General features: G+C 34.2%; 3 protein-coding genes and 1 non-coding gene across 10 annotated transcripts; 2 read left to right on the top strand and 2 right to left on the bottom strand.

Moving 5' to 3' along the window:
- Positions 1 to 176: 176 nt before the first annotated feature.
- On the bottom strand, positions 177 to 1,675 carry LOC137832628 (uncharacterized). Its single transcript, XM_068640901.1, has one exon. The coding sequence runs from the start codon at positions 1,431 to 1,433 to the stop codon at positions 321 to 323; it is 1,113 nt and encodes a 370-aa protein (XP_068497002.1). The 5' UTR covers positions 1,434 to 1,675; the 3' UTR covers positions 177 to 320.
- Positions 1,676 to 6,451: 4,776 nt separating this feature from the next.
- On the bottom strand, positions 6,452 to 11,962 carry LOC137832627 (protein GID8 homolog). 2 transcript variants are annotated; one of them, XM_068640899.1, is made up of 7 exons: positions 11,724 to 11,962; positions 11,406 to 11,539; positions 10,688 to 10,847; positions 10,483 to 10,589; positions 8,274 to 8,405; positions 7,638 to 7,794; positions 6,452 to 6,778 (listed from the first exon to the last, which is right to left on the bottom strand). In XM_068640899.1, exons 2-7 carry the CDS (start codon positions 11,454 to 11,456, stop codon positions 6,657 to 6,659), a joined length of 729 nt encoding a protein of 242 aa, XP_068497000.1. In that variant the 5' UTR covers positions 11,457 to 11,539; positions 11,724 to 11,962; the 3' UTR covers positions 6,452 to 6,656. The 2 variants fall into 2 exon arrangements, with proteins under 2 accessions (XP_068497000.1, XP_068497001.1); XM_068640900.1 differs by having other exon boundaries at positions 10,483 to 10,586; positions 11,724 to 11,959.
- Positions 11,963 to 14,646: 2,684 nt separating this feature from the next.
- Positions 14,647 to 22,843, top strand: LOC137832625 (helicase-like transcription factor CHR28). Of its 6 annotated transcripts, none has more exons than XM_068640892.1 (13): positions 14,647 to 15,107; positions 16,113 to 16,191; positions 16,402 to 16,695; positions 16,807 to 17,334; positions 17,413 to 17,933; positions 18,074 to 18,145; positions 18,838 to 18,915; positions 19,009 to 19,888; positions 20,146 to 20,276; positions 20,447 to 20,668; positions 21,093 to 21,707; positions 21,847 to 22,056; positions 22,406 to 22,843. In XM_068640892.1, the coding sequence occupies exons 1-13, from the start codon at positions 14,976 to 14,978 to the stop codon at positions 22,508 to 22,510; spliced, it is 3,867 nt and encodes a 1,288-aa protein (XP_068496993.1). In that variant the 5' UTR covers positions 14,647 to 14,975; the 3' UTR covers positions 22,511 to 22,843. The 6 variants fall into 6 exon arrangements, with proteins under 6 accessions (XP_068496993.1, XP_068496994.1, XP_068496992.1 ...); XM_068640893.1 differs by lacking the exon at positions 22,406 to 22,843 and adding an exon at positions 22,306 to 22,350; XM_068640894.1 differs by having other exon boundaries at positions 14,895 to 15,107; positions 16,118 to 16,191.
- Positions 22,844 to 23,677: 834 nt separating this feature from the next.
- On the top strand, positions 23,678 to 23,749 carry TRNAQ-CUG (transfer RNA glutamine (anticodon CUG)). Its single transcript has one exon. It is a non-coding gene; the product is annotated as a tRNA-Gln (tRNA).
- The last annotated feature ends 741 nt before the right edge of the window (positions 23,750 to 24,490 follow it).

The following is a 24,490-nucleotide window of genomic DNA, read 5'->3' as shown; positions in this document are numbered from 1 at the left end:
AAACTATTTAAACTAGAAACCACTGGTTAAACTATATGCTTTAAGTTGAGAAACATCCTTTTAATTAGAACAACATCATTTACATTATTTGAGTTGTCATCTAAAATAGTTCATAAATCTTTCAACCAAAAGTATATACAAGTAAAAAGTGTAAAATTCCAAGTCATTTTGTTTTTATTTGTTAAGTAGGTAGGCATGGTGATGTGAAATCTGAGTTTCAAATTCACAGTGAATCAGCCAAAATGTTATACAATGATTAGAACATACATAATCTATAAATGAAACATAAACAAGTGTATATATTTGTTTTGAAGTATGAATCAAGAGAGTTGCACGACACAGCAATGACCACAAAGCTCTTTCTGGCCCTCCAATTCCATTGGTTCAAAGCTCCTCCAAGCATCCCTGTTAGCTGAAGTGTCAAAGATGTGCACAAGAGACATGGTCTTTGGTACATCCCCAGGTATCCTGTAACCTGCCAAAAAGAACAAAAGGGTTCCAATTGGTGCCATAGTTAGGTACAACCTTTGATCATTAGGAGGGGAATTCTGATAGTTGTCCTCTAATGTGCAAAGGTTTCTCTTGTGTGATCCATCAACCTCATTCCATAGTTTGCCATCATAGGCCTCAATGTGTCCCTTCCATGAATTCAAACAATCCCCTGAACTGAAAAGGGTACCATTCACTGCCATAATCTGATTAGGTGGAACATCCAATTGCCACATCCCCGCTATCAGGTCCCACTTCCCTGCCTCCGTGTCATACACCTCAGCAGAACTTCTTTCCACTATGCTTGGCATCGTCTTGTCCGAATCCTCTCTCTCAGCAAACCCCCCCACTATGTAAACTTTCCCTTGCCATGTCACACCAATGCATTTGTTCCTTAAAATATGCAAATTTGGCAGAGGGGTCCACTTGTCGCCATTGGGTTCGTACACCTCAGCCGATGAGATCCCCCGTGCACATCCCACTGTGGACTTCCCCCCCGCCACGTAGATTTTGTTGTCACAAACTGTGCACGCAAAATCATACCTTGCCACCCCTAGTGGTGCACAGATGAACCATTGGTTGGTTCTGATGTTGTAACGAAGAACATTTGGAACTACTTTGATGCCCTCATCAACGTAGTCAGCACATTCGTCAGACACGTGAACCATTTCTTTGTGACAGATTTGGCCACCAATTATGTAGATGAAGTCTCCTAAGGAGACTATGGCAAAGCCCTTCAAGATTTGGTCGTCAATTAGGCCAGGAATAGGGCCAACGTAGGTCCATGTGTTCATGGATGGGTAATAGAGCTCGATTGAATTAGGGAGAGTCCCACCTGGGGTGGGTTCTCTGGGGCAAAACACAGCAACCACTACATGATTGGAAAGAAAATTTTCTGGGGATGGTAGGGCTGTTGGTCTTGGTGGGGAAGGGAGTGAACCCATTGGAGTTTTGGGGAGATTGTGTTGTTAGTTCTGATATTTTCGGTGAGCAAAAAAAAACTAAGTTTTGTGTGTAAATGGCAAGTGGGAAATGTGATAATATAAAGGGACGCAGAGATAAAGGGGAAAGGTGGCGGAGAAAACGAAAGAGTTGGCTTGTGATCATCGACAAGGAAGAACACGTGGTGCTGAAATCAACGAATTTTCTTGTGATAACAGATCAAACATTTGGGGTTATTGTACATGGTCATGTCTTTTCTGTTTAGCAAAGGAGACAAAGATTACTATTTTTCGGACTTTCCAAGGTTTCTTGGTATTAAAAATTATTTAATTAATCTCTTTCTGGCGTGGACTTTTAGGTTATGACTTCTTTGGATGAGATGTGTTGTTGATTTTGGAAGCAGCACGGCAATGAAAGTTGAGGAATGAGAGGAAGAGATATGGAGAAGTGTAGCTAAACAGTGCTGTGTGATTTCAATTACAAGCCACTCTGTTTATTTTATCTAACTCACACATCAATATGGTTTTTCCAACAGTGCTGCTGGGGTCTCTCTTACGATAAATGTGAATTGAAATGATGATAGACACGAGTAGATGAAATCATTCTAAGGTTTAGTTATACTATATTATAAGAGTCGCTTTTTAAGTCTAAAGTTGCCATTTATTGAGGGAAAAAAAGTGATGTTGTGCTGAAATAATTGCCTCTTGGTTCAACCAAAAGGGAGAAAGAGGGGGGTAGAGAAATAAAAAAAATAACAGTACCTAGTGGTAGGCAATGTGACAAACACAAAGAGACAAAAGAGAGAGAAAAATCCAAGGGGAACACGCTGGGAAAGCATCTAAAAAGATTGTAGCTCGAAAGCAAATCCAAATGAGATACCAGTGTATCGCTGCTGCATGATACATGAAATGTGGCATCAGTGATGCTTTTTTCTCACTAAGCAAACACTAGATCGGCTATAGGCATAGGTGTGCTTATCAAAAAATGTCACTTTGGTTTTTTCTATGATATATGTGTGCTTTGGTTTAATACTACTGCGTGCTTTTGCAATCTCGCTACTTTATCTGCTTTTTACCTTTGAAGATTTGGTGGGCCATTAGTTTAGATTTTTTAATGTCAAGACCACAAACAAAAAGTCATGGCATGTGGTTATTAAACTAATAAACAAAGCAAAATAGAGCATGCATGCAACTCCAAGTGAAAAAGAGATTGCCCCTTGACATTTATAACCGTGCAATGTGCATGACAAAGTTCATTTTTTTACTCATTTGCTACTCAAAGCATAACATGTTCTGTGTTTCACATTTACCGGTTCTGTTAATTTGGGCATTCATGGTGGCTTAATAATGGGTTTCTCTTCTGCTCAACTTTCAAGCCCATGGCCCATTATTGATTTGTATGAATTGGTGATTGTAAGTAACCATATGCAGCTGCACTCTGAAATAAGTATTTGACCAAAAGAGGTAACAGGGAAAGCAACAATACCTACATTGTATGGTTGGTATCATACGGTGGAAACCCCTCGTTTGCTCAATTTTTGGGAACTTGCTCCCTATACGCACGATGACGACTAATTGCTTGTTCTGAACACAGTAAAGAATCGAGAATCATTCAAAGCAACAAGAGTGACAAAGACATAGTGACAGAAAAAACTTTGTTTCCCACTTAAAGATTGCAAAACCAGTACTCATAAACAGGACTAGAACATTTTGAAAGGACACGAATAAGAAAATAAACCAGTTGTTGTGTAGGTTTGATTTTTCAGTTTCAAGGCTATTGAGTGGGCACATGATCACCAAGAGGCAAATGGGGAATCACACCTAACGTAGAACTCCAGCTAAGATTGATAGGGATGTGAAGGTTAATGAATAGCAAGGGCTGTGACAGTTGCGAGTGTTTCCCTATTTTATGAACGTAACTAATTGGTCCTGCATGTGGATTCAATGTGAACATTAACACAACTTTGCTCTTTGCAGCCTGTGATCATAGACAATAGGGTACAAAAATGTGGGGACACACACATAGGTAGGACCATGGCATAGCAAATGGTTAATTAATAAAAAAAGTCTTGCTTAATAAAGTCAATTGAATGAATAACACATGTATTTTACAGCATGATCTAATTAGAATGCAACCAAAAACTTGAGGGTGTGATTTGTGAGTAAATAAAGATGATGAAGATGAGATAAGGAGTTTTGCATAGGGTTCCAAGAGATGGTGAGTGGGGTAGAATGACAAGTCATCAAAAGGGTATGGCCACCATAACATAAGGCAGCAGAGGGGGGGCAGTAGGCAGTGAGAACAAGCAGGGACAGGAGGATAAGAGCTGCAGAATGAGACAAGAGAGAATTTAATCAGGATATGTGGTGTGGTGCATATAAAGCAAAAGTCAAAAAAGACTTTAGAGTAGAAGACAAAAAGTGAGAGAATCAGATTGGTGGCAGAAGGTAATCAGAGAAAGCCACATGGTTTCTGGTTTGGCTTGTGCGGGAGACAAAGCAGTTAGGAGCAAAAAGGCAACTTTGATTTGATTGATCACCATCGACCTTCTTTGCACACTTGATATTTTTACTCTATCTTGCCATGTCCCTTTCTTTTCTATTTCTTGCTCCGTTATTTCTCTACTTCTAAACTAGAGAAGAAGAAACCCCTCAGTCCAGTGGAACCTGCTTTGACTGATCTTGCTACGGAAAATTGACAAATGATCCAGGGATGTGCAAAAACAAAATTAATGTTACCAACACAAATAAAGTAAAAATCATTGAACAAATTACCAACCATTGCAACACAACCTACATGTGGTGCTAAGCTAACTTGCATTATTTGGCCTGACCTCACTGCTAGGGGCAGTTATGCAATTTACTGTACATTTTAATTTATTGTGATGTTTGTTCCAACTTTTTAGTCTATATTTAAAGATTAAAAAATAACTCTTACAGTCTTACAACAAGTATGAAAAGTGGAAGGAATATTAGTGAATAAAAGTTGTTTAAATGTTTAACCTCAACTGATCACACTACTCAGCAGTTGAAATATTTGGGAGTAATCCAGAATTTGAAGGCTAATGGTGGAAAACAGAATGAGAATGAGAATGGAAGAGAAAATGGGAGGAGAGAGGGAGAGAGCATTGAATAAATTATAGTAGTAAAATTCGTTATAGTGTGGCAGTGGCAACAACATTCTGAATTGTGATAGAGAAATGAGCTTGTTAGACTTTGAGGCTCTCTGCCCACTGCAAGTTGCAACCCCACCATTGTGCAAGATGGAATTTTAGCATCCCAACGCCACCCTCTAACCTAAACAACTATACATAACTGCACACCTTCTTTGGAACACCAAAAACATTTACCCTCTTTCTATTTCCGTGTTTCCTCTTCTCCAACTCCATCACTCCACCGCCCTCTTACCCTTTTTCACCAATTTTCCCCTCAGCTCCTACAGTACACGATAAACACATACAATCACACACACCACAAATACATTGCTGCTCTTCTCATAAACTTATGAAAAGACCATCATAGCCCCCCTCTCTCTCCACTCTCTCCCGTTTTTATTCTACACATCCACCCACCTTCTTGCCTTGGAGGAACTTAATTCAATTGCTTAAAGCTTGTATCTTTTCGAAATGGGTTTGTTGGAGCGCTTGGAATGGGTGAATGCTTACAGCAAGAAGCGTTGCAGGAGCTTGTTTTGGAGGCTGCGGGCTGCGCTCAAGAAGGCTCTGAAGAATGGGGGCAAACAGCGCCTCAAGTTCCAATATGATCCTTCTAGTTATGCCCTCAACTTTGATGATGGCTTTTGTGCGGCAAAGAAATTCATTGGAGATGCAAGACTCATGGAGCTCACCGACATCAACAACACCACCACCACCCTCGTTTATGTGCTTTGGGTCAAAACCAACTGAACCCAACCCATCTTCATTTTTCTCATCTTAATTTTCTTTATGGCTCTTTCTTTTTAATGTTCATGGCTTCGTTCGTAGATAAGAGAATATTGCAGGATTAAATTTTGAAGGAACTTCTTCTCTTCCCTTTGTCTAGTGTACTTTATATTCTTAACTTCTGTCGTTAGCTACGATACTCATGCGTCTAAATTATTCACTAATGTCTTCATCCTCTGGGACACGACGCGTTGACATCAAATAAATAAAAACTACAACACAATACTAAACAGTATCTGTCGCCTGAATCCTTTTTAATTCAATTATTAAATTTAAAACTATTCAATTTCAACCTACATAAATATACTTTTTACTTTGTTCAAGTTCCCCAATTCAAGTTTGTGGGGATGTTGAGATCAATGGTGAGGCGGGAGGCAAAAAAAGGTGGTGCAGCAGCACTTGCAGCTTTGTGGAAATGGAAAAGATGGTGGTTTAACATTGTGGCAATTATGATCTGGGTAATGATGACATCAATAATAATACCTGCAATGGCGATGTTTTGTAATGCTATCACAAATAATGGTGGTAGCAGCTGGTGATCCAGTGACAATGAAGTCGGTGTTTGTTACGATGAAGGGGTTATAGCAGTGACAAACGGTCACCATTAATTAGTGTCACTTACAATTATTGCATGAGATTTGAGTAATCTTTGTACAGAAGATGAACCAGATAAAGCACTTCCAAGAAGAGAGTATTTCAGTTTGAATTGAACCTGTAGAACTAGTTTGAATTTGAATTAAAAATCATAAAATTTCATTTTAATCGAACATTTTATTTTTAAAAACTATATTTTTATTAAAAAAATTAACTCGGCACCCGAAACATGTCCTGCATCTGAATAAATAGCATTCTATTCTGAAGCAACTTTAAATTGCTATGTGGAGAAACAGTCACGCGCTTTCACCTTTTGCCAGAGAATTATGTTTCTCATTAATGAAGCAGAGCAGCAAAGTGAATATTGCTGTAACGGTTTGCTGTAACGGAAAATAATGATAGGCTCAGAGTAGGGCTAACTTGTATACCATCATCATCGTCATGATAAAACTTGTAATGCAACAACAAAACCTTAACAATCGGTCATTTAAGAAAAGAATTGTTGACTGTATTGACAATCTTTTTGTACAGGAGTATAAAACCACCGGAAGAACTATCTACGAGGAAATGGATATCGAATTCAACAAATATTTTTCGATAAAAGTACATACACAATTTTTAATGCAAATGGCCACAATATCTTTCATCTAGAACCTAAATCGCCAATTTGAAATTGAAATGTTACAGGTATTCAAACAGCAGAATCTTCTAACATAGCAGTGGATAAATCATTTATACGAGGATATGAAGCTTTCTCATCCAGCTGGTTTTGGGCCCATATCAGCATCTTCAGCAAGCTTGGAAGTTTTGGGTCTGCCATAAAAAATCGATCAATGTACCCAAATTAGAGAGCATAGCATTATTGAGAAATTCAGATAATGAAACAGCAAAGTTGAAGCATCTTAATAGAACACTGGAACATAATATAAATATAAACAACTGAAGGAGAGAGAGTCAGCTCGCAATTATAGTCCGGGGGGGAAATTACTGTCATCGTGCACCTTATTATCCATGTGTTAACAATGAAAGAAATGGTTTTTATAATTTTCAATTAATTTGATGTTTAGAAATTAAGAATAATTTCACAATAATCATTATCAAAATAAGAAAATATCGTTTTGCCCTTCACGATCAGTGGATTCCACACACAATTCAAATGCAGAAGTTGAACTCCATAATAATTCCTGTAAATTCTATCTTTCCATTTAGTGTATAGAAGGAAGAAACAGAACATATGTAAACATAATTTTGACATCGCCAATGGCAGTTAAAGGAAAAAATCAAGCTTGAAAATAATTGATACTGGTATATGAACAGTAAGTCCTCTCAATAATCTTTTTGGATTTAGGTTAGTGAAAGCATGTGAATATTTCAGATATTTATTTCACTTCCAAACTCAAGAAGTTTGACTCTATCATTCAAGCATCAAATAAGTCACCAGACGTCAGTTTATGCACTCTCACGGATCTGTGGTCTAGGTGCCAATATGGCAGAAAAGCTTCTATTATGCTCCCAGAATTTACAGATGCTGATTCAACAACAAACCCTATATCTCAAACACAATAACGAAAAACTTGTAGGAAAGGAATACATATCTACAAAATTAACACATTCACAGAAAATTGAGTGTGCAAACTAGATTTAGAACCAGACATTTGCAGCAAACACAAACCTTTTTCATGACTCTGACTAGTAAGTATGGCTGCATTCACCTCACTTGCTGTCTTTAAACGCTGTGATATGTCAAGCAAATCCCCAACAGGACAGTTAGCAACATCTTCAAAGGCAAGTAGTGCAACAGTCCTCTCCAACTCGTCCAAAAAGCTTTGCTGAAAATTAACAGGCAAGTGTAAGGACCAAGTCTCTGTATCCAGTTACATCAAATTTTCCACAATAATAATTTACTTTCCCATTTTTGTATTTTCTTAACTATAAGCAATTAAAATAAATTGACAACACAAACAAATAACCATTAATGAAAAGGCCAGTAATACTTCAAAAATAAAGATTTTAGGGAAAATGCAATTTAGTCCTTGATGTTTTAAAAGATGTATTTCACTTCACTTTTTTAAATAAACAAAACAACCCTTTTAACACTAGTTACCTAGGAAATCTTATTGGTAGGTACCAAAATGTTGAGCTGTGGAAGGACTATTTGCATACATTTTAAAAGTGGCTTGGGAACGAGTCATACATTTTTGTCAGGGACCAAATTGCACAAGACCCAAAATTCGCGATACTAATTTACTTAATTTTCAAGATTTCATGAGAAAAATAAAGATAAAAAAATATATACAATGAGATTTACATTTTCCTCTCCCCTTGGAGCAAGCTCCTCTTGGGCAAACTCTAGTGCCTCTTCTACTTTTCCATTCCGAATTAGTTCTATCAATCGTTGCTGTTGAAGATGGAAAAATAACTGGGGATTTGTGTCCAGTATCTGCAGACAGTATTACGAAACGAAATGGAAAAGACATTAACAAAAGATAGGTCTAAGATGTACAACACTGTTTATGTATTTTATTTGATGTCACAATAATCGTAATAACATTTTAGAATGACACAAAACAAAGGTGTAGTGAATACAAAAGAAAAAGAACACATCTTTGAACATAATGAAATCAAAAAAAATAAAAGCTTAGGAGTAAAGGATGTACAAATTGAACATAGTACTATTTTTATGCAATTCACAGTATCTTTGATCAGATTATCAAATACCAATTTCAATCATAAGATGAAAAGCTTATTTTTTAAAATCATGTCCCAAATTGTAAGATTTAAAACACTGAAAATTAGCTTAAATATAACATATAAATTATGCATCATCCTTAGGAGTGCAACAGGCCAAGTTACTCATTAGGAACCTATGACCTACACATGTTATGTTATGCTTAGGTCATGTCAAACCAGGGCTCTTTTAGAAGCCTCATTTACTTTAAAGAAACATGGTTGAAGTCAGTCAAAAAGCCATTTAGGCCAAACAAGTCAGTGTATTTAAGTAACTACGAAATCATAAAATGAATATTGTCACGTATAGATACCTTCTTGGTATTTGGTTAAAAATAATCCGATGGATACATCTTTGTATTAATTACGTGGATGTATTAAAACTTTCACACACAAAATTAAGACACAAACTCATTTTTTAAGTGTATTTTATTAAATATAGATAAATTTCTATCATGATGATTCAAGATGGTTTATTAATAAAACAAATGTTACAATCCAGTACTCCAACTAATTTGTTATTAATTTTAAGTACTAAAAATTAAATTCAGGTTATATTTAGGAACAAGCCACATACTCGAGTTGATAAAGCAAAGAGCATAAAATGCTGTATCATGATAAACATTTCCGTAACACACCATCATAATATATTTATGTCAATATAACTTTTAATGCCAAATAGCCTATTACTTTTAATAATTTTATGAGTAGACTTCGAGTAAAATGTTTTGATATTGTTTGTCTATTTAAACTTACTAACCTATGACAAAAAAAACTTAGTAAGCTAGGTATACATTAAGACCCAAAAAACTATTTAGAGGTAGTTTCTTTTCATGTTTCAAAAACTTTACTACACATGCGGCTTTTAAATGAGTTTTCAGTCTATGTCAGAAAATTAAAAAATGCCAAGGTAGACCTTAAAAAAGGTTCTATTCACTTATATCAAGTAAATGGATAAACTCAAGTTTTAGATTTGGAAAACAGGTCAGGTCCATGGCCATTTTTGACAAAACATCTTGACAGTAAGTGTCACAACAAATTCAACTCGTAAATCAATTGAATGTGTGAACAGTGAAGCCCCAATATTAGAAAAAATGAAAACAGAATAAGGAAACAGTCTAAGAAGTGCAACAGTTTCCGAGCAACAATGTGAAACTCCTATTTTGAAAGAATGAAGAGCAACAGAATAATTAAATAGGGTGAATTTCGTACTGCTCCTTTCATCTAAGGATATAAGCTAACTTTACTTTTGAATTTCTTTAATGAGAATTGGTGGTAAAAAATGTTGAAGATGGGGGAAAGTATCGGTGAATCGTATGATTGGTACTCATGATGCAGAATTGGTTGAATTGCAAAATTCAACCATGTATCTTTTGATACAAAGGCATATGCAACGTATCACAATTGCTAGCTTGGCAAATAGCATGGTTCAAATTACAATTTGTAATTTTAAGCAAGAAATATAAAGCAAGTGAGGATAGTTGTGTACGAACACGAAGACGAACTTAAAGAGGCTGTATCATATTCTGTTTAAATTTTGCCTAACTCCCATCAGGTCATGTTTTAAGAAATTTGAAGCATAAAAGAACTTTCTAGACATGACAGACAATAATATGTCATTGCCATTGATGCACAGAATACAATGCAGAATGAGTGGTTTTAGCTATCCAGCAGATAAGAATTTGAATGATGCATGCATTATGTGAATCATATACACTACAAATTAAGGGAGGCTATGATGCATAGGAATCGAAAGTTATTACAAAATAAATAAATGAAGGAAAACATACCTCTGGATTTAAGTCATTCACTTTCTCAATTGCATCCTCGACATTACCATTTTGTACTGCCTTCTTAACAGCCATGCGATCCGTTATTGTTGCAAGATCTATGTCTGCTGTGGATCAATAAGGACAATCATATCTTTATAAAGAATACAATCTCTTCTCACAGACTTGAAAAAAAGAAACAAATAAATAAATCAAAAGAGGATACGTTCAGTTCCAGACTCCATTCGAAACTTCTCAGCAGCTTCAACGTAGCCTTCTGTAACGAGGAAATTCATTACCAATTTATTCATGTCTTCCTTTCTAATCCTCACATCATTAAGCCTTTTCTCCCATTCTTCTCTTGTTATGACTTTCTTAGTTGCAGCCTTCACAAAAGAGTTTGCAGGGATAAAAATCAATTGGCATCATGACATATATTGGAGTTAGTTCACTTCCATGCAGCATGCAGAATTGTCCATAAAAAGAAATACTTTCCGAAATAAGACTAAAATTGGCTCCATATACATCAATAAATTTCCCTCTAGTTGCTTGATGTGTAACGCAGGAATATATGAGAAAACAACGACCTTTCTTGCTAAATTAATCTCCTCCCACAGCATTTCAAGAAACTAATAATCCAAAGAGTAACCCTTAGTAGTTCAGTATAACACGAAGCACTACTTCTGTTTATGTGAGGTACTTGCAAAAAATGTAGGATAAACTAATCACAAAACAGAATAAATATGAACAAGAGTTCTGAGGCTCTTTCTAGTCAAATGAAAATGGAATGCAGAATAAAGAATCAATAGGTTCTAAAATTCTTAAAATGAGCACAAAGTTTAGATCCTTTGCACCACTGACATTCAAATTAAACTAATTAAATATGTATCCACTATCTGCAAAGAGAAAAAGCGCGACAGAGATAGAGAGAGAAAGTCAAATACCATTGCCTCGATTTCTGCAAGTTGACGAATTACAAGCCAGAACAGTGACATCAGTGCACCAACTTAAACCCCATTTTTAACCCTAAACGACACAAGAACTCCGTCACCTGAAAATCCGAACAAAGGCACCGCAACTGCAGGTCGTAGATCAGCATCAACAATTCAAATATTAAAAGCAGTCACATTTCTAGTTTCCACATCCTTCCAATCAATGACTTTAAAAACAAAACTATATCATCAAAACCCTATCGAAAGAAGGGGAAAACAACATCCACGAGCGAGGGGAGGAAAAAAAATAAGAGCAGGAAGTGAATTCACCGCAAAAATAATTTCCCAATAGATTGTTCTCGGTCTCTATTCTCCGGGAAAGTGGTGAGAAAAGGTGTATCTCCGTCTTCGGAAGGTGCCGCCGGCGATCCCTTTCTTTACAGTTGAATCGTAATACAGGGTTCTAGACTTCTCTTTCAACGTCATATACAGATATTTGCTTCTGGGTTCGGATCCGGTTCATTTATACCCGCTCTCGTATCTGGGCCGGCTCTAAACTTTTGCCCCCATGTTTTCTTGTTGCACCCATATTTCTTAAAATACCAAAATTAACTCAAATTTTATTGACTTTTTTTAATTTTAAAATATAAAATTTATAAATTTTATGGGTTACAGTATCCAAATTTAATATTTGTAATTTTTTTCATTCTATATTATACCATCCATAATAATGTAAAAATTGTATTGGATTGTACAATTTGAAATACAAATTTTGTCAATACAAATTTTGTATTATAAATTGTACAATTTGAAATACAAATTTTAGATTCTAATTCGGATTGGTGTGTATTATGGATATGGGGCTTGATATTTTGTAGTATCTATGACTCACTTCTCAATCTTGAATTCGATTTCCAACAAATTAACTTATGGAAGGAGTGAGCCTGAAACTCACACTTGAATTGGATGGACACATGCTCATACTCATATTTGAGGTATTATATTTTCCTTATCATCAAATGCTCACCTTTATCGTGGATAGTGTAAAAGAGAACATAAGATGTTTACAAGTGTTACATAACGTATGTTTCAGCATTAAATATTTATTGTATTCTAACGTTGAATAATCTATATTATAGTGTTAGATATTCATGTTCTAATATTAGATAGTCATTGAACTTTAGTGTTAGACGTTATATATATATATATATATTATGATATGATGTCTTAAGTAATTTTTTTATACTTAATTTTTTCGTATTTACTATTCATCATCATCTTCTTATGCTTATTCTTTATTCTAGTTTTTTCTCAAAAGGAATGTTTAGAAAAAATAAGCAATATAAGAAGATACAATATGTAGAAAGGGAGTGTTTGAAAAAAATAAGCAATATGTAGTAAGTGCAATTGTGAGATGATGAAAAAGGTAAAAGAGTGTGACAATGATCTCCAACACAAGCCTAAGGAAACGGGGTTGCAACTGAAAAAAGTTGTTGAGGAGAGTTTGTTTATTTTTCCATTAAGGGTAGAATTGTCTTTTCGTCTCCCTGTGCAGGTGAAAGAAAAAAATACGGGGGTGCGGGAAAATATTTTCATTTTGCCTGAAGGCCAACTAACAACGGAAGAGAAAAATTTCGGATATATTATTTAGTTCTTCAATTGTTTTTAATTATTATTTTAACTTATACATTTTTATAAGATGAATGTTTACTTACATTATTGAATTTTTAATAAATAATTATTAGTTTAAAAAATAAATTTAGATTTATCAATAATAATTTAAGTTGTTATATAATTTTTTAAAATTACTCAGCAAAATAAATAAATTGAAATCAATTATGTTCATGATCAATTATTATTATTTTTTTATCTTCTCATCTCTGTTTCTCTAGTGTAAATTCATATTCTTTTGTAATGTGGAAAGGTAAAAAACACAAAACCAAAAATAAGATAGATCATTATTTAGGATGGTATCAAGAAATGTCGGTGTGTGTATTTCTAGAATAATTAATAATGCACTGAATAATAGATACTTTTTATTTATTTAGAATATACTGCTCAGAGTAATTTTAACATTTATCATTTTAAGTTTGGTTCTTCACATCAATTTTTAGTTTTATATTTGTAAAATTTGCAAATTGCTTAAAAGAATAATTATATATATATATAATGAATTTAAGTTTGAAGATAATTAATGTATATATATATTAAGCAATTTCATAATCAATATGTCTAAAATCAAATTAAAGCATAAATTTTTATCATTGTATAATGAGACTTTTCAAAAAAAAAAAAAATCTCAGACATTTTATCCTTCGAGTCCACTTTTTAATTTTAAATCCTTTTAAGAAAAAAAATAACAACTTAAATGAGAAGTTTCGTGTTTTTTTTCTTAATAATCTCAACAATGGTGAACTCAACCAAAATAATTGTATATGGTATTTTCATCTTTACAATTTTTGTAAAGATTTTCAAAACATTAAGCATTTATTTGTTAATGGTGTTAACACCACGTTATACGAGTATCTAACAAAATATATATTATTGTTTATTGTTATGGGATATATTTGTCTAAAAGTTTTCATTAGAAAATTCGAGTTGAAAAACAAGTGCTAAGTAAAACTAACCAAAATAAATAATGTTTGATGGGTGTGGAAGTGTAGCTACACAACAGAAAAAGTTGTAAAATTTAATTAAATTAAAAATGTAAAATACTAATTTGTTTTAATTTAAAATAAAATCAAACATTTAGTTTTTGTATTTAGTTTAAATATATTTTCTAAATTAATTCTAAATAGAAAACTTATGTAAACTTACATAATACTAATTAAACTAGAGAAAAGAGGTATTTTGTAATTTTATATTCAAAAGGTAAAACATAATATTAATAATTATATAAGAAATAATTTGTAATTTCCAATGTAAGAAAAAATGGATGATTTAAAATTTTTGTTCCACAATTTCTAATATTTTCTACGCAAACAAAAAATAAATGTAAATAAAATGATAAGAAAGAATTAAAAACTAAAATAAAATATACAAATCCTGTTTTTATATAGCAATAGATGAAGCAGCAACTACTAGTACCAGTATGTGGAAGCTAAAGCGCAAAGGTTTGTGGAAAATCAATACGGCGTCGTACAAGAGACGTGACGTGTGGAGATTCTCCATGTCCGCGCGCACTGTAACTTGAATAACAACCAATCATAAGACGAACACGCTTCTTAACCTGCGCACCCCCTACCCCTTTGCCACCCCAAACCCTATTTAAACCTACGTCTACGATTCACGAACGACTCTGTCATTTCTCTCTCTAACTTTCTCTCTCTTTGTATCTCTCTCCTCCCACCACAGCACGACGTGACGAACAAAAGTCGCATCAGGAACCTTCTCAGAAACCTCCGTTGATTCTTCACGAACCTACGCGTCACGTCTTTCTCTCTCCCTTTTTAGAATGGGATTGAGACCATCCTCGCTCTTCGATTCCGCAATTCGCCACCGGAGGTTTTGCTTTTGTGGGCGCGGCTTCTAAAAAAAGTGAGTTAGGGTTTTTATGTGATCGATCTCGTTAGGTTGTCGGCGATGATGGCGGATGAGGGATTCGGTTACGCGTGCTTCTTGGGCGGTGACGGGAACGCCGCCGGTGATGATAAGTTATCCATCGATCTGGAAACCTTTATGAGCGTTCTCGACGAGGATACCGATCCTTCCGAGGTATAGTTTTGTGCTTGCAACGAGTGTGCGCGCGCGCGCCCCAACGATCTCTCCCAATTTTTCAATGCTGTGAGGGAAAATTATTGTGAATTCCGATCGGATAGAGTGGAAACTGGAATTCAACTGTTCCACTTTACCAACTGTTTTATATTCATGCTTCGGCGCCTTTTTGTATAGTTTTCTTGTTTGATTATATAAGATGTGGAAACTCTTGCACTGTTAATTTTCGATGGATGCAGTATTTCAGTCTTCTCCAATGTCGCTTATGTTCCCCGTTGGGGTTTGTAAAATTTCGTGTGTAGTGCAGCGTGTGAAAATTTCAGTAACATTATTAGTTCATGGCAGCGTGTATGTATACTGAACACGCAGCTTTTTAGTAATGTCTTTAGGAGAACATAAATCACTCTTTCTTTGAAGTAATCTTTAGTTTAGCTGTGTAACTTTCTTCTGTGTAGTTATCTTCTTTAAAAGTTATGTTCATTGCAAAATGCAAATGACATCTTGAATCCCTCATTCCTAGAATGAGATTTTAACAATTTATAAACTATTTATCAATAATAGAAACTATTTTTTTTTTAGTTTCTATAATGTTCTCTAATTTAGTTACTATTGCAACTAATTATTTTGTTCACTAAAAATTGATTTCTATTTTATAATTTTCTTTAGTGATTGTCATGCTTTTTTCTGCACCTTTCATTTTCAATTCGTTGTTGTAATGTTGAAGGACGTATGATATTTTATAACTAGTTTGTGCTGTTTCACTCACTTGTTTTTATTAAATTTTTGTGATGCTAAATGGGTAGTTAGTGTTTAACAATTACATTGGTATTGAGAAGTCATAACTTCTGTTACTATATTTTCCTCTTGGTCTTTTTAATTAGCCATGTTCGAGATCATCATTAAAGTTATTGCTTACATTCAAACCTAGTCCTTTATGCCTCTTTCGAATACCTAGCATTCGTATGTGATATTATCTTTTATTCTAATCTTCATATCATGCTGCAGAGTAGTCCCGAGGATTTTTCATTAAAAAATATTTCTCCTGGTGAATCTGGCATCCATGGTAGTTTTCTGCTTCAAAATGGTATGTAGACTTGTGTGGCCCTTTTTAGTAATTTTCTCTCATTGATTGTAATTAGTTTGTTGAACTTTAGAGGGACATTCTTTAACATGTGTTATATTTGTTAACATTTTACATTTGATTTAGACTGTTTCCCTATGTTGTTCTGTTCTGATCAGAAGGGTTTTATTTTGAAACCAGGGGCTTAACCAGTTTGTGATTCTGATTATTCAGGGAATTCTGTTCTTGAATGTGATCATGAAAACCAGGGACCTTCACCACAGACTTTCTCTTTCCCAAATGCTCTTGCTGGTGGTTACATGGACCATGAAGGTGATGATTTTTGCATCACAGAAAGGACAGAAGTTTCCAATTGTGAGATGCCTGCTTACATAGGCACAAGGTTCCCTGATCCTGAGGTGAATTCAAGCAATGTAGCTGTTTGTGGAGATAGTTTGAAACTGACTATGTGGAAGTGTGAGAATGATAGCCAAATCAAGCATGTAGGGTATGGTGCAGAATCTGAACGTATGTATAATTTTCACTAGGTTATCATTAGTCTAAGACGTTGGCAACTTGTTCATTCTTTCGAAAAGTTTTCTTTGGATCATAGTGGCTGATTAAATTTTATGCATGCAGGTGCTTCACATGGTTCTATCATTGAGAATATTGATGCAAACTTTGATGATTATGCAACCTATATGAAAGACATAGTTGGACCTTCTGGTAAACAAGAAAATGACTCATGTACATCGTTTGTGGATGCTGATAGATCATCTCATGTTGCAACTTCAACTGATTCCTCTATTTGTCAAGGTTCCAATGTTCCCAATGATTTTAGTGACTATTATCCTTCTTTTAATATTTACCAAGGTATGGATGATAGACCTGCTCTTGCCAACACCTCTGATTGTTTGTTTAATGGTGCTTATCCTCACCTGTGGGAAAATGAAAAAATGACGAGGAACATGAAGGTTAATAAAATGGAGTTATTTACTGATACAAGTGGTGGCATGCATTCCATCATCAATGCGGGAATATCTTTTCAAGACACTCAATATACCTTCCCAGATAGTAGATATGCATCATGTTTTCCTGGTAACGTTCTTGTTAAAGATAGTGCATCAGTGCAACACTCAACTTGTGCTTCATATATTTCAAGTGAAGGTCAGTCACTTAATTTCAAAACTGATGGAGATGGACTGATTATGCCCTACCAAAATTCTGATGTTGAGTTCATTGTAGGTGAAGAGACGAAGCAACTACCTGGTACTTTTCCTGCTGTTGGATCTGAGAACAATGATTTATTCAAGTGTGAGGATAGTGTTACATTCACAATGACTGAGAAAGCCAAATATTATCAAGATGCTATTGGTGGAGCTGACAATTACTTTCCTGGAAGTATGAGAAATTTAAATTTAAAACCATTTGACAAATCTTTGTATAATGTCCAAACATCAATTGCCAGTAGGAAGTTGTATAATTGTGTTACAAGTGAAGGAGAGGGAAAGTTAATTGAACATAGAAGTATTGAGTCTCAACTTTCAAACGGAAGTATTGACAGATCCAATATTGAGGATGAATCCGATGTTTGTATTATTGAAGACATCAGTTACCCTGCACCTCTAAGTCGATCAGCAGAGCTTGGGAATTCTCTCAACACATTACAACCTTCTAGATGTGGTTATACTACTCATTCTTCTACGGTGGGACTTATGAGACCCAAGGCACTTGATGAGCAGTACATATTACGAGTTGCATTGCAGGTTGACACTTTATCCTCTGTAGCCCTTGGCAGTTTGAAGGTTATTCTTTGCATGTGCCATGCACATAAGTTGACCCTCTTTCTGTCAGGCATGATTTCAAATCATATATCATGTTAAACTAACGTCTGTTGATAACACAGGACCTTTCCCAACCAAAATCAGAGGTTAGCCCACCAGATGGACTGTTGGCAGTTCCCCTTTTACGACATCAGGTTATATGCTTGAACTTTTTAGGTGTTATGTTGCTCCTTTAAAATTCTATTATATAGGTGTTTTAAGTCTGTCGGGCTACTTCTTTCAAACTAAAATGAATGTTTGGATCTGGAATTTTGATAGTCAAAAACAGAAAATAAAAACTATTTTTATGATTTTTCTTGCAAAGTTGCATCTGTGATAGAAAATGGGTATTTTTTTTTTACCAAAATTATGGTTAACTCAAAAAATTAGGGTCTTGGGTTCTTTGTCTCCACACTCACGAAACAAGAGCAGAATATAGAAATATTTTAGTGCTTCAATATTTCTGAGATCTTCCATAAGGTCTTGATTCTTTATTTCACTGTAGATTCCCTATCTCTGCCTCCCCAGCAGGTTTTATGGGGTACACCTTCCTCACTCCTTGGTGCAAATGTGTGCAATGTGGTTGAAAAGTGAATTACCCATATTCACCCATCGATGCTGCCTTATTAAACAAATAACTGTATGAGGCCTAATACTAAATTATTTAATGTTTGTTGGTTAACTGTACAAAATCTCTTGGGTAGTGGTTTGATGTTTTTGGTTATTCCAATTCTTGTATGATCCTTTTCTTTTATTAAATCAACCCAATTATTTTTGTTTTGATGCCCTGATAACTTGCTTACACTCTATGTTTGAGTCACCCAACTAAAGATGTTGATTTTTTCAGAGAATTGCTTTATCATGGATGGTTCAAAAGGAAACTTCAAGTTTATACTGTTCTGGAGGAATTCTTGCAGATGATCAGGTCAGTGCATTGGACTATTAATCTAAGATGTGAGTTGACTATCAACAAATATATGATTTCCTTGCAAAAAATTTAGACATTATTCTCTTGTAGGGTCTTGGCAAAACAGTGTCAACCATTGCTTTAATATTAAAGGAAAGACCTCCATTGCTGAATAAATGCAACCTTGCAAAGAATAGTGAATTAGAAACTTTGAATCTGGATGCAGATGATGATCAACTTCTTGAGGGTGGTATAGTGAAGAATGAGTGTAATATGGTTCAGGATTTGTCTTGTAGAAATCCAAACAAGAACATGAATTTGTTAATGCATTTAAAGGGAAGGCCATCTGCAGGAACCCTTGTTGTTTGTCCGACTAGTGTTCTACGGCAATGGGATGAAGAGTTGCACAGTAAGGTAACTGGAAAAGCAAATCTTTCTGTGCTAGTGTACCATGGTAGCAATCGAACAAAAGATCCTTATGAGCTTGCCAAGCATGATGTTGTTCTGACGACTTATTCAATTGTCAGCATGGAGGTTCCTAAGCAGCCTCTAGTTGACAAAGACGATGAAGAAAAAAGAACTTATGATGATCCTGCAGTATCAAGCAAGAAAAGGAAATGCCTTTCCACTTCTAAAAATAACAAGAAGGGATTGGACACTGCAATTCTTGACTCTGTTGCTCGACCTCTTGCAAAAGTGGCTTGGTTTAGAGTTGTCCTGGATGAGGCCCAGAGTATCAAGAACCACAGAACTCAAGTTGCGAGGGCTTGTTGGGGTCTTAGAGCGAAGCGTAGATGGTGCTTATCAGGGACTCCTATTCAGAATGCAATTGATGATCTCTATAGCTACTTCAGATTTTTAAGATATGATCCTTATGCTGTGTACACATCATTCTGTTCCACAATTAAGATCCCTATCAGCAAAAGTCCATCAAAAGGATATAGAAAGCTACAAGCTGTCTTAAAAACCATCATGTTACGTCGCACAAAAGGTAAACCTGAATGCAAGAAATTCACATCATCCCTAGAGTAGGTTGTGAGATGTCTTCTTTTGTCTTTTTAATTTATTGTTATGTTCTCCATCCGTCTGATGGAAATCAAGTTAGAAACAGGTTTGAGTCATAGTTATTTATATATTTGTTGCAATGTTAGGAACTTTGTCATACACAATTTCATTGTACTAAATAATTGTCGCCATCCCTCAAGTGAAACTTGTACATAACCATGTTATGGTGATAATTTGCTGTAGGCACACTTCTTGATGGGGAGCCTATCATTTCCCTGCCACCTAAATCTGTAGAGTTGAAAAAAGTGGAGTTTTCACAGGAGGAACGTGATTTCTATTCTAGACTAGAGGCTGATTCCCGAGCACAGTTTCAGGTCTAGCCTTCTCAATCTTTAGAATGGTCTTGAAAGATTCAAATGATGAAAACATCAGTTTTTTTTTTTTAATAAATTGTTGTATGGTTTTTATTCCTACCCAAATGAAGGGGGGATGTTCCTGGTATATTAATGGCAATCCTTATTAAATCCCTCATGTCATGTCATAGGAATATGCTGATGCTGGAACTGTGAAGCAAAATTATGTTAACATTTTATTGATGCTTTTGCGCCTTAGACAAGCATGCGATCATCCCCTCCTTGTCAAGCGTTACAATTCTAACTCTCTCTGGAAATCTTCAGTTGAGATGGCAAAGAAGCTTACTCAGGAAAAGCGATTATCTCTTCTAAATTGTTTGGAAGCTTCTTTGGCCCTCTGCGGTATCTGTAATGTATGATTTAACTGTACCATTTTATTCGTAAATTAATGTTATATGGATTAGTATGGTTTTTTTTTATATGAGAAACTACAATATTCTAGTAATTACTCTGAAATCAATGCTTCAAATGATTATATACTTCTGTTCATTCCAAGTTTTTGTTTTCTATATATGATGTTCATGTTGAGGGGATGAGAGTTGTGATCAAGGAAAATAAGACAGTGGACAATAAGAAAGACCTGCGTACTTTCTGCATTTAATGATAGCTCGAAAGGATGATTGAGATTAATTTTCTTAAATGCTCTTTCTTGATCAGAGTTGGAATTGTATTTTTTGAAAACACCAATTTAACATATCAGATTGACCATATTTAGTATATTATGTTTTTCTCGATCCTGACTTGGATCTAATATCTTCTTTCTTGGTTTCCGTGCAGGATCCTCCTGAAGATGCTGTTGTGTCAGTTTGTGGTCATGTTTTTTGTAACCAGTGCATTTGTGAACATCTTACTGGTGATGACAGTCAGTGCCCCACTACAAACTGCAAAATTAGACTAAGCATGTCTTCAGTGTTCTCCAAAGTCACATTGAATAGTTCTTTTTCTGATCAGGCTTGTAATAATTTGCCTGGTTACTCTGGTTGTGAAGTGGATGAATCTGAGTTTTGTTCTGATAGTCATCCATATAATTCTTCAAAAATTAGGGCTGCACTTGAGGTGTTACTTTCTTTGTCTAAACCACAATGCTGTTCTCTCCAAAGCAATTCTGTGCAGAGCACTCCTGGCAAAACTACTGATGGCCTCGGGAGCTCATCTTGTGCTGACCGATTGAAATCCTCAAACGAATTCCCTGAGAATCAAAATGTGTCAGAGAGAATCTCTAATAATTCAGTTGGTGGTGAGAAAGCTATAGTGTTTTCTCAGTGGACCAGGATGCTTGATTTACTTGAAGCATGTCTTAAGAATTCTTCAATTCAGTATAGAAGACTTGATGGAACAATGTCTGTTTCTGCAAGGGATAAAGCTGTTAAAGATTTTAACAACCTCCCTGAGGTTTGTAGAATAGTCAAGCCCAGCAAGTGGGAAATGGCTTTGATTACTTTATTTAATATTATTTGTGAGATGGTATTATTTGGTTATTTTTCTGTGTTGAATGTAATGTTCAGTATGATCTATATCTGGTCCTTTGCAGGTTTCAGTTATGATTATGTCTTTGAAGGCTGCTAGTCTTGGTCTGAATATGGTTGCTGCCTGCCATGTTCTTATGCTAGATCTTTGGTGGAATCCTACAACTGAAGATCAGGCTATAGACAGAGCGCATCGTATAGGACAGACCCGTCCTGTCACAGTCTTACGGTTAACTGTTAGAGATACAGTTGAAGACCGTATTTTAGCTCTGCAGGTATTTTCTTTTGGCTGCCTCGCAAACAATCACGATTTAATTACAATCATTGAGTATATGAAAAAGGATACCCAATGCAATAGTCTTGCTGCATTATGGTATGGTTATAAAGGCTACATTAGTTTATGTATCTTTGGATGAATATTTTTCTTGATTGTTTAAAATATTTATTTGTCTAGTACTTATTTGGGCTTATACAATTTGCTCATGCTAGAAAATCTTTGCTTTCTTCTATATATGTACTTGCAGCAAAAAAAGCGAAAATATTTATTTGTCTAGTACTTATTTGGGCTTATACAATTTGCTCATGCTAGAAAATCTTTGCTTTCTTCTATATATGTACTTGCAGCAAAAAAAGCGAAAAATGGTTGCGTCTGCCTTTGGAGAGGATGGAACTGGTGGTCGCCAAAGTCGCCTTACAGTGGATGATCTAAAATACTTGTTCATGATGTGATTAGAAATATATACACAGATATAATTTTAATTTTTTGGATTGGCAATTTTTTTTCGTGGGAGCAGGCTTCAGTGGGTTGGTTTTTGGTGGCAGCAGAAGAAACAGGGTGCTGAAATTTTTTTAGCCTGGCCTCTGTTGACACTTGACAAAGAAAAGATTATATGAATTGTCTTTATAGTTGGAGAGATGATTCAATTGTTTACCTTGAAATTTTGGTTTAGTCGTTAACATTTGTATAGGTTGTTGAGAGTAGTAACATAGACAGAAACATAGAAATTGTTGTGCTCATTGTAAATAGTATAGATAGATAGTTAACATCTTTTTCCTTTTACAGTCTTTATTGCTTTAATTCGTAATTTTTTAATTATTTTTAGGTTAAATTATACAAATATAGTAAAACTTTATTTTGTTCTTCATGCTTTTAAAATTAAGCTTCATTTACCCTCCATGTTTCTATTTCCTCTTCTTTCTTTCTCTCTAATCAACTGTACTTATTATGATTTTTTTTAAGTTTGAACTAATTAAATTTTTTAATATATAATATTTATTATTACTTATATTTTTAATAAAAAAATATTAAAAATATTTTTGTCTTAAATAAAATAAATTTATTAAATATATTAAAAACACATTTATTATTATATATATTTCTTTCTGTTTCTCATGTGCATGTTTCAAGTTAATAGATAATAGATAAGACTTAAAAATGATGGATTAATTATTTATTTCTATTGATACAGTAGGGTCCAAACGCAATTAATGTGGACTACTTCTTGAATTTTAATGAGAAATTCTTTTTTCTAAAATTTTAATCTATTTGTTAATATTATAATTTTATTTTATTATTTATAATTATATATTATTATTAATAATATAATTAAATAATTTAAAATTATTAAATAAATTTATGTAATATTTAATTTTACATATAATATTTTATAATAAAATATATATATAAAGCAATAGTCTTACATAAAATCAACATAAATCTTTTATTATTTTGATATTTCGCTTTCTTATTAAATGTTGGTGTTATCTCTGAAAGAATTAGAATCCAAGCATTTCAAAATGAAATACATGAGATCTGTATAAATAGAATAATATATATTAATGTAAAAGGAACAATTTTAAAAGTCACATTAATAATTATTATCTAATAGTACAAATGGTCCCATGGTCTAGTGGTTAGGACATTGGACTCTGAATCCAGTAACCCGAGTTCAAATCTCGGTGGGACCTCTATTTTAATAGGTTTTCATTTTTTCTGCAATGCATTAAAAATATTATTTTAATTTAACTTCTAATAAAGTAATCACGTATTTTATTTGTTATAAGAAAATGATTATAAATTTTCAATAGTGTTTGTTTATTTGTAATATGTCATTAACTTTTAGTAACATAATTTAATCCTTGAAAATTTCATTTTGGTGCACAAACATAGTGACCATTCGATCCTAGGTTAATACCAAAAGAGGAAGAAAAAAGAAAAGAAAAAGGGAAGGTATAAAATGAAAGCTACTTTGACATACTCAATTAGATTCTTACCTAAGTTGTGAAAATTATATTCTATGCTTATCTTTTACTCCAATATAACACTAAAGTAACATTACAACAACTCCATTAGCTTTTCTGAAGGGTGGATTATTTATGCTATCACTCTACTATCGTAACATTCCCAATAAGATTGTTAAAATAATTAAGTCCAACACAATATACAATCCTCCATCTAATCCAATATAAATTATTAAAAATGACTTGACTTTAAATAAGTTTAAGTCAGTTTGGTTTTAATACAATTAAAGTAAATTCAAACTTCACAGTGAGTTACAGTATGTGTGGTCTAGCATAAATTTTTATTTATTGAAGGATTTTTCAAAAAAAAATAATTAACACAACCTTTATAATTTAAATAAAAAATATTTAATCCCTTCTTTTTTTTACATTGATTTCGGAGTTTTACACTCTTTTTATATTATATTC

Source organism: Phaseolus vulgaris, chromosome 6, assembly GCF_000499845.2.
Source record: "Phaseolus vulgaris cultivar G19833 chromosome 6, P. vulgaris v2.0, whole genome shotgun sequence".
NCBI classification, from domain to species: Eukaryota; Viridiplantae; Streptophyta; class Magnoliopsida; order Fabales; family Fabaceae; genus Phaseolus; species Phaseolus vulgaris.
The sequence above is the reverse complement of the archived record's forward strand: the minus strand, read 5'-3'. Positions and strand labels throughout refer to the sequence as shown.

Coding starts and splice junctions, on each gene's coding strand:
- LOC137832628 (XM_068640901.1), bottom strand. CDS start 1,433: ATGGGTTCACTCCCTTCCCCACCAAGACCAACAGCCCTACCATCCCCA.
- LOC137832627 (XM_068640899.1), bottom strand. CDS start 11,456: ATGTCACTGTTCTGGCTTGTAATTCGTCAACTTGCAGAAATCGAGGCA. Junction 8,406..10,482: donor TGAATGACTTAAATCCAGAG/GTATGTTTTCCT, acceptor TACTGTCTGCAG/ATACTGGACACAAATCCCCA. Junction 7,795..8,273: donor CTCCAAGGGGAGAGGAAAAT/GTAAATCTCATT, acceptor GTTAATTTTCAG/CAAAGCTTTTTGGACGAGTT.
- LOC137832625 (XM_068640891.1), top strand. CDS start 14,976: ATGATGGCGGATGAGGGATTCGGTTACGCGTGCTTCTTGGGCGGTGAC. Junction 18,146..18,837: donor TTCCCCTTTTACGACATCAG/GTTATATGCTTG, acceptor TGATTTTTTCAG/AGAATTGCTTTATCATGGAT. Junction 20,669..21,092: donor CCCTCTGCGGTATCTGTAAT/GTATGATTTAAC, acceptor GTTTCCGTGCAG/GATCCTCCTGAAGATGCTGT.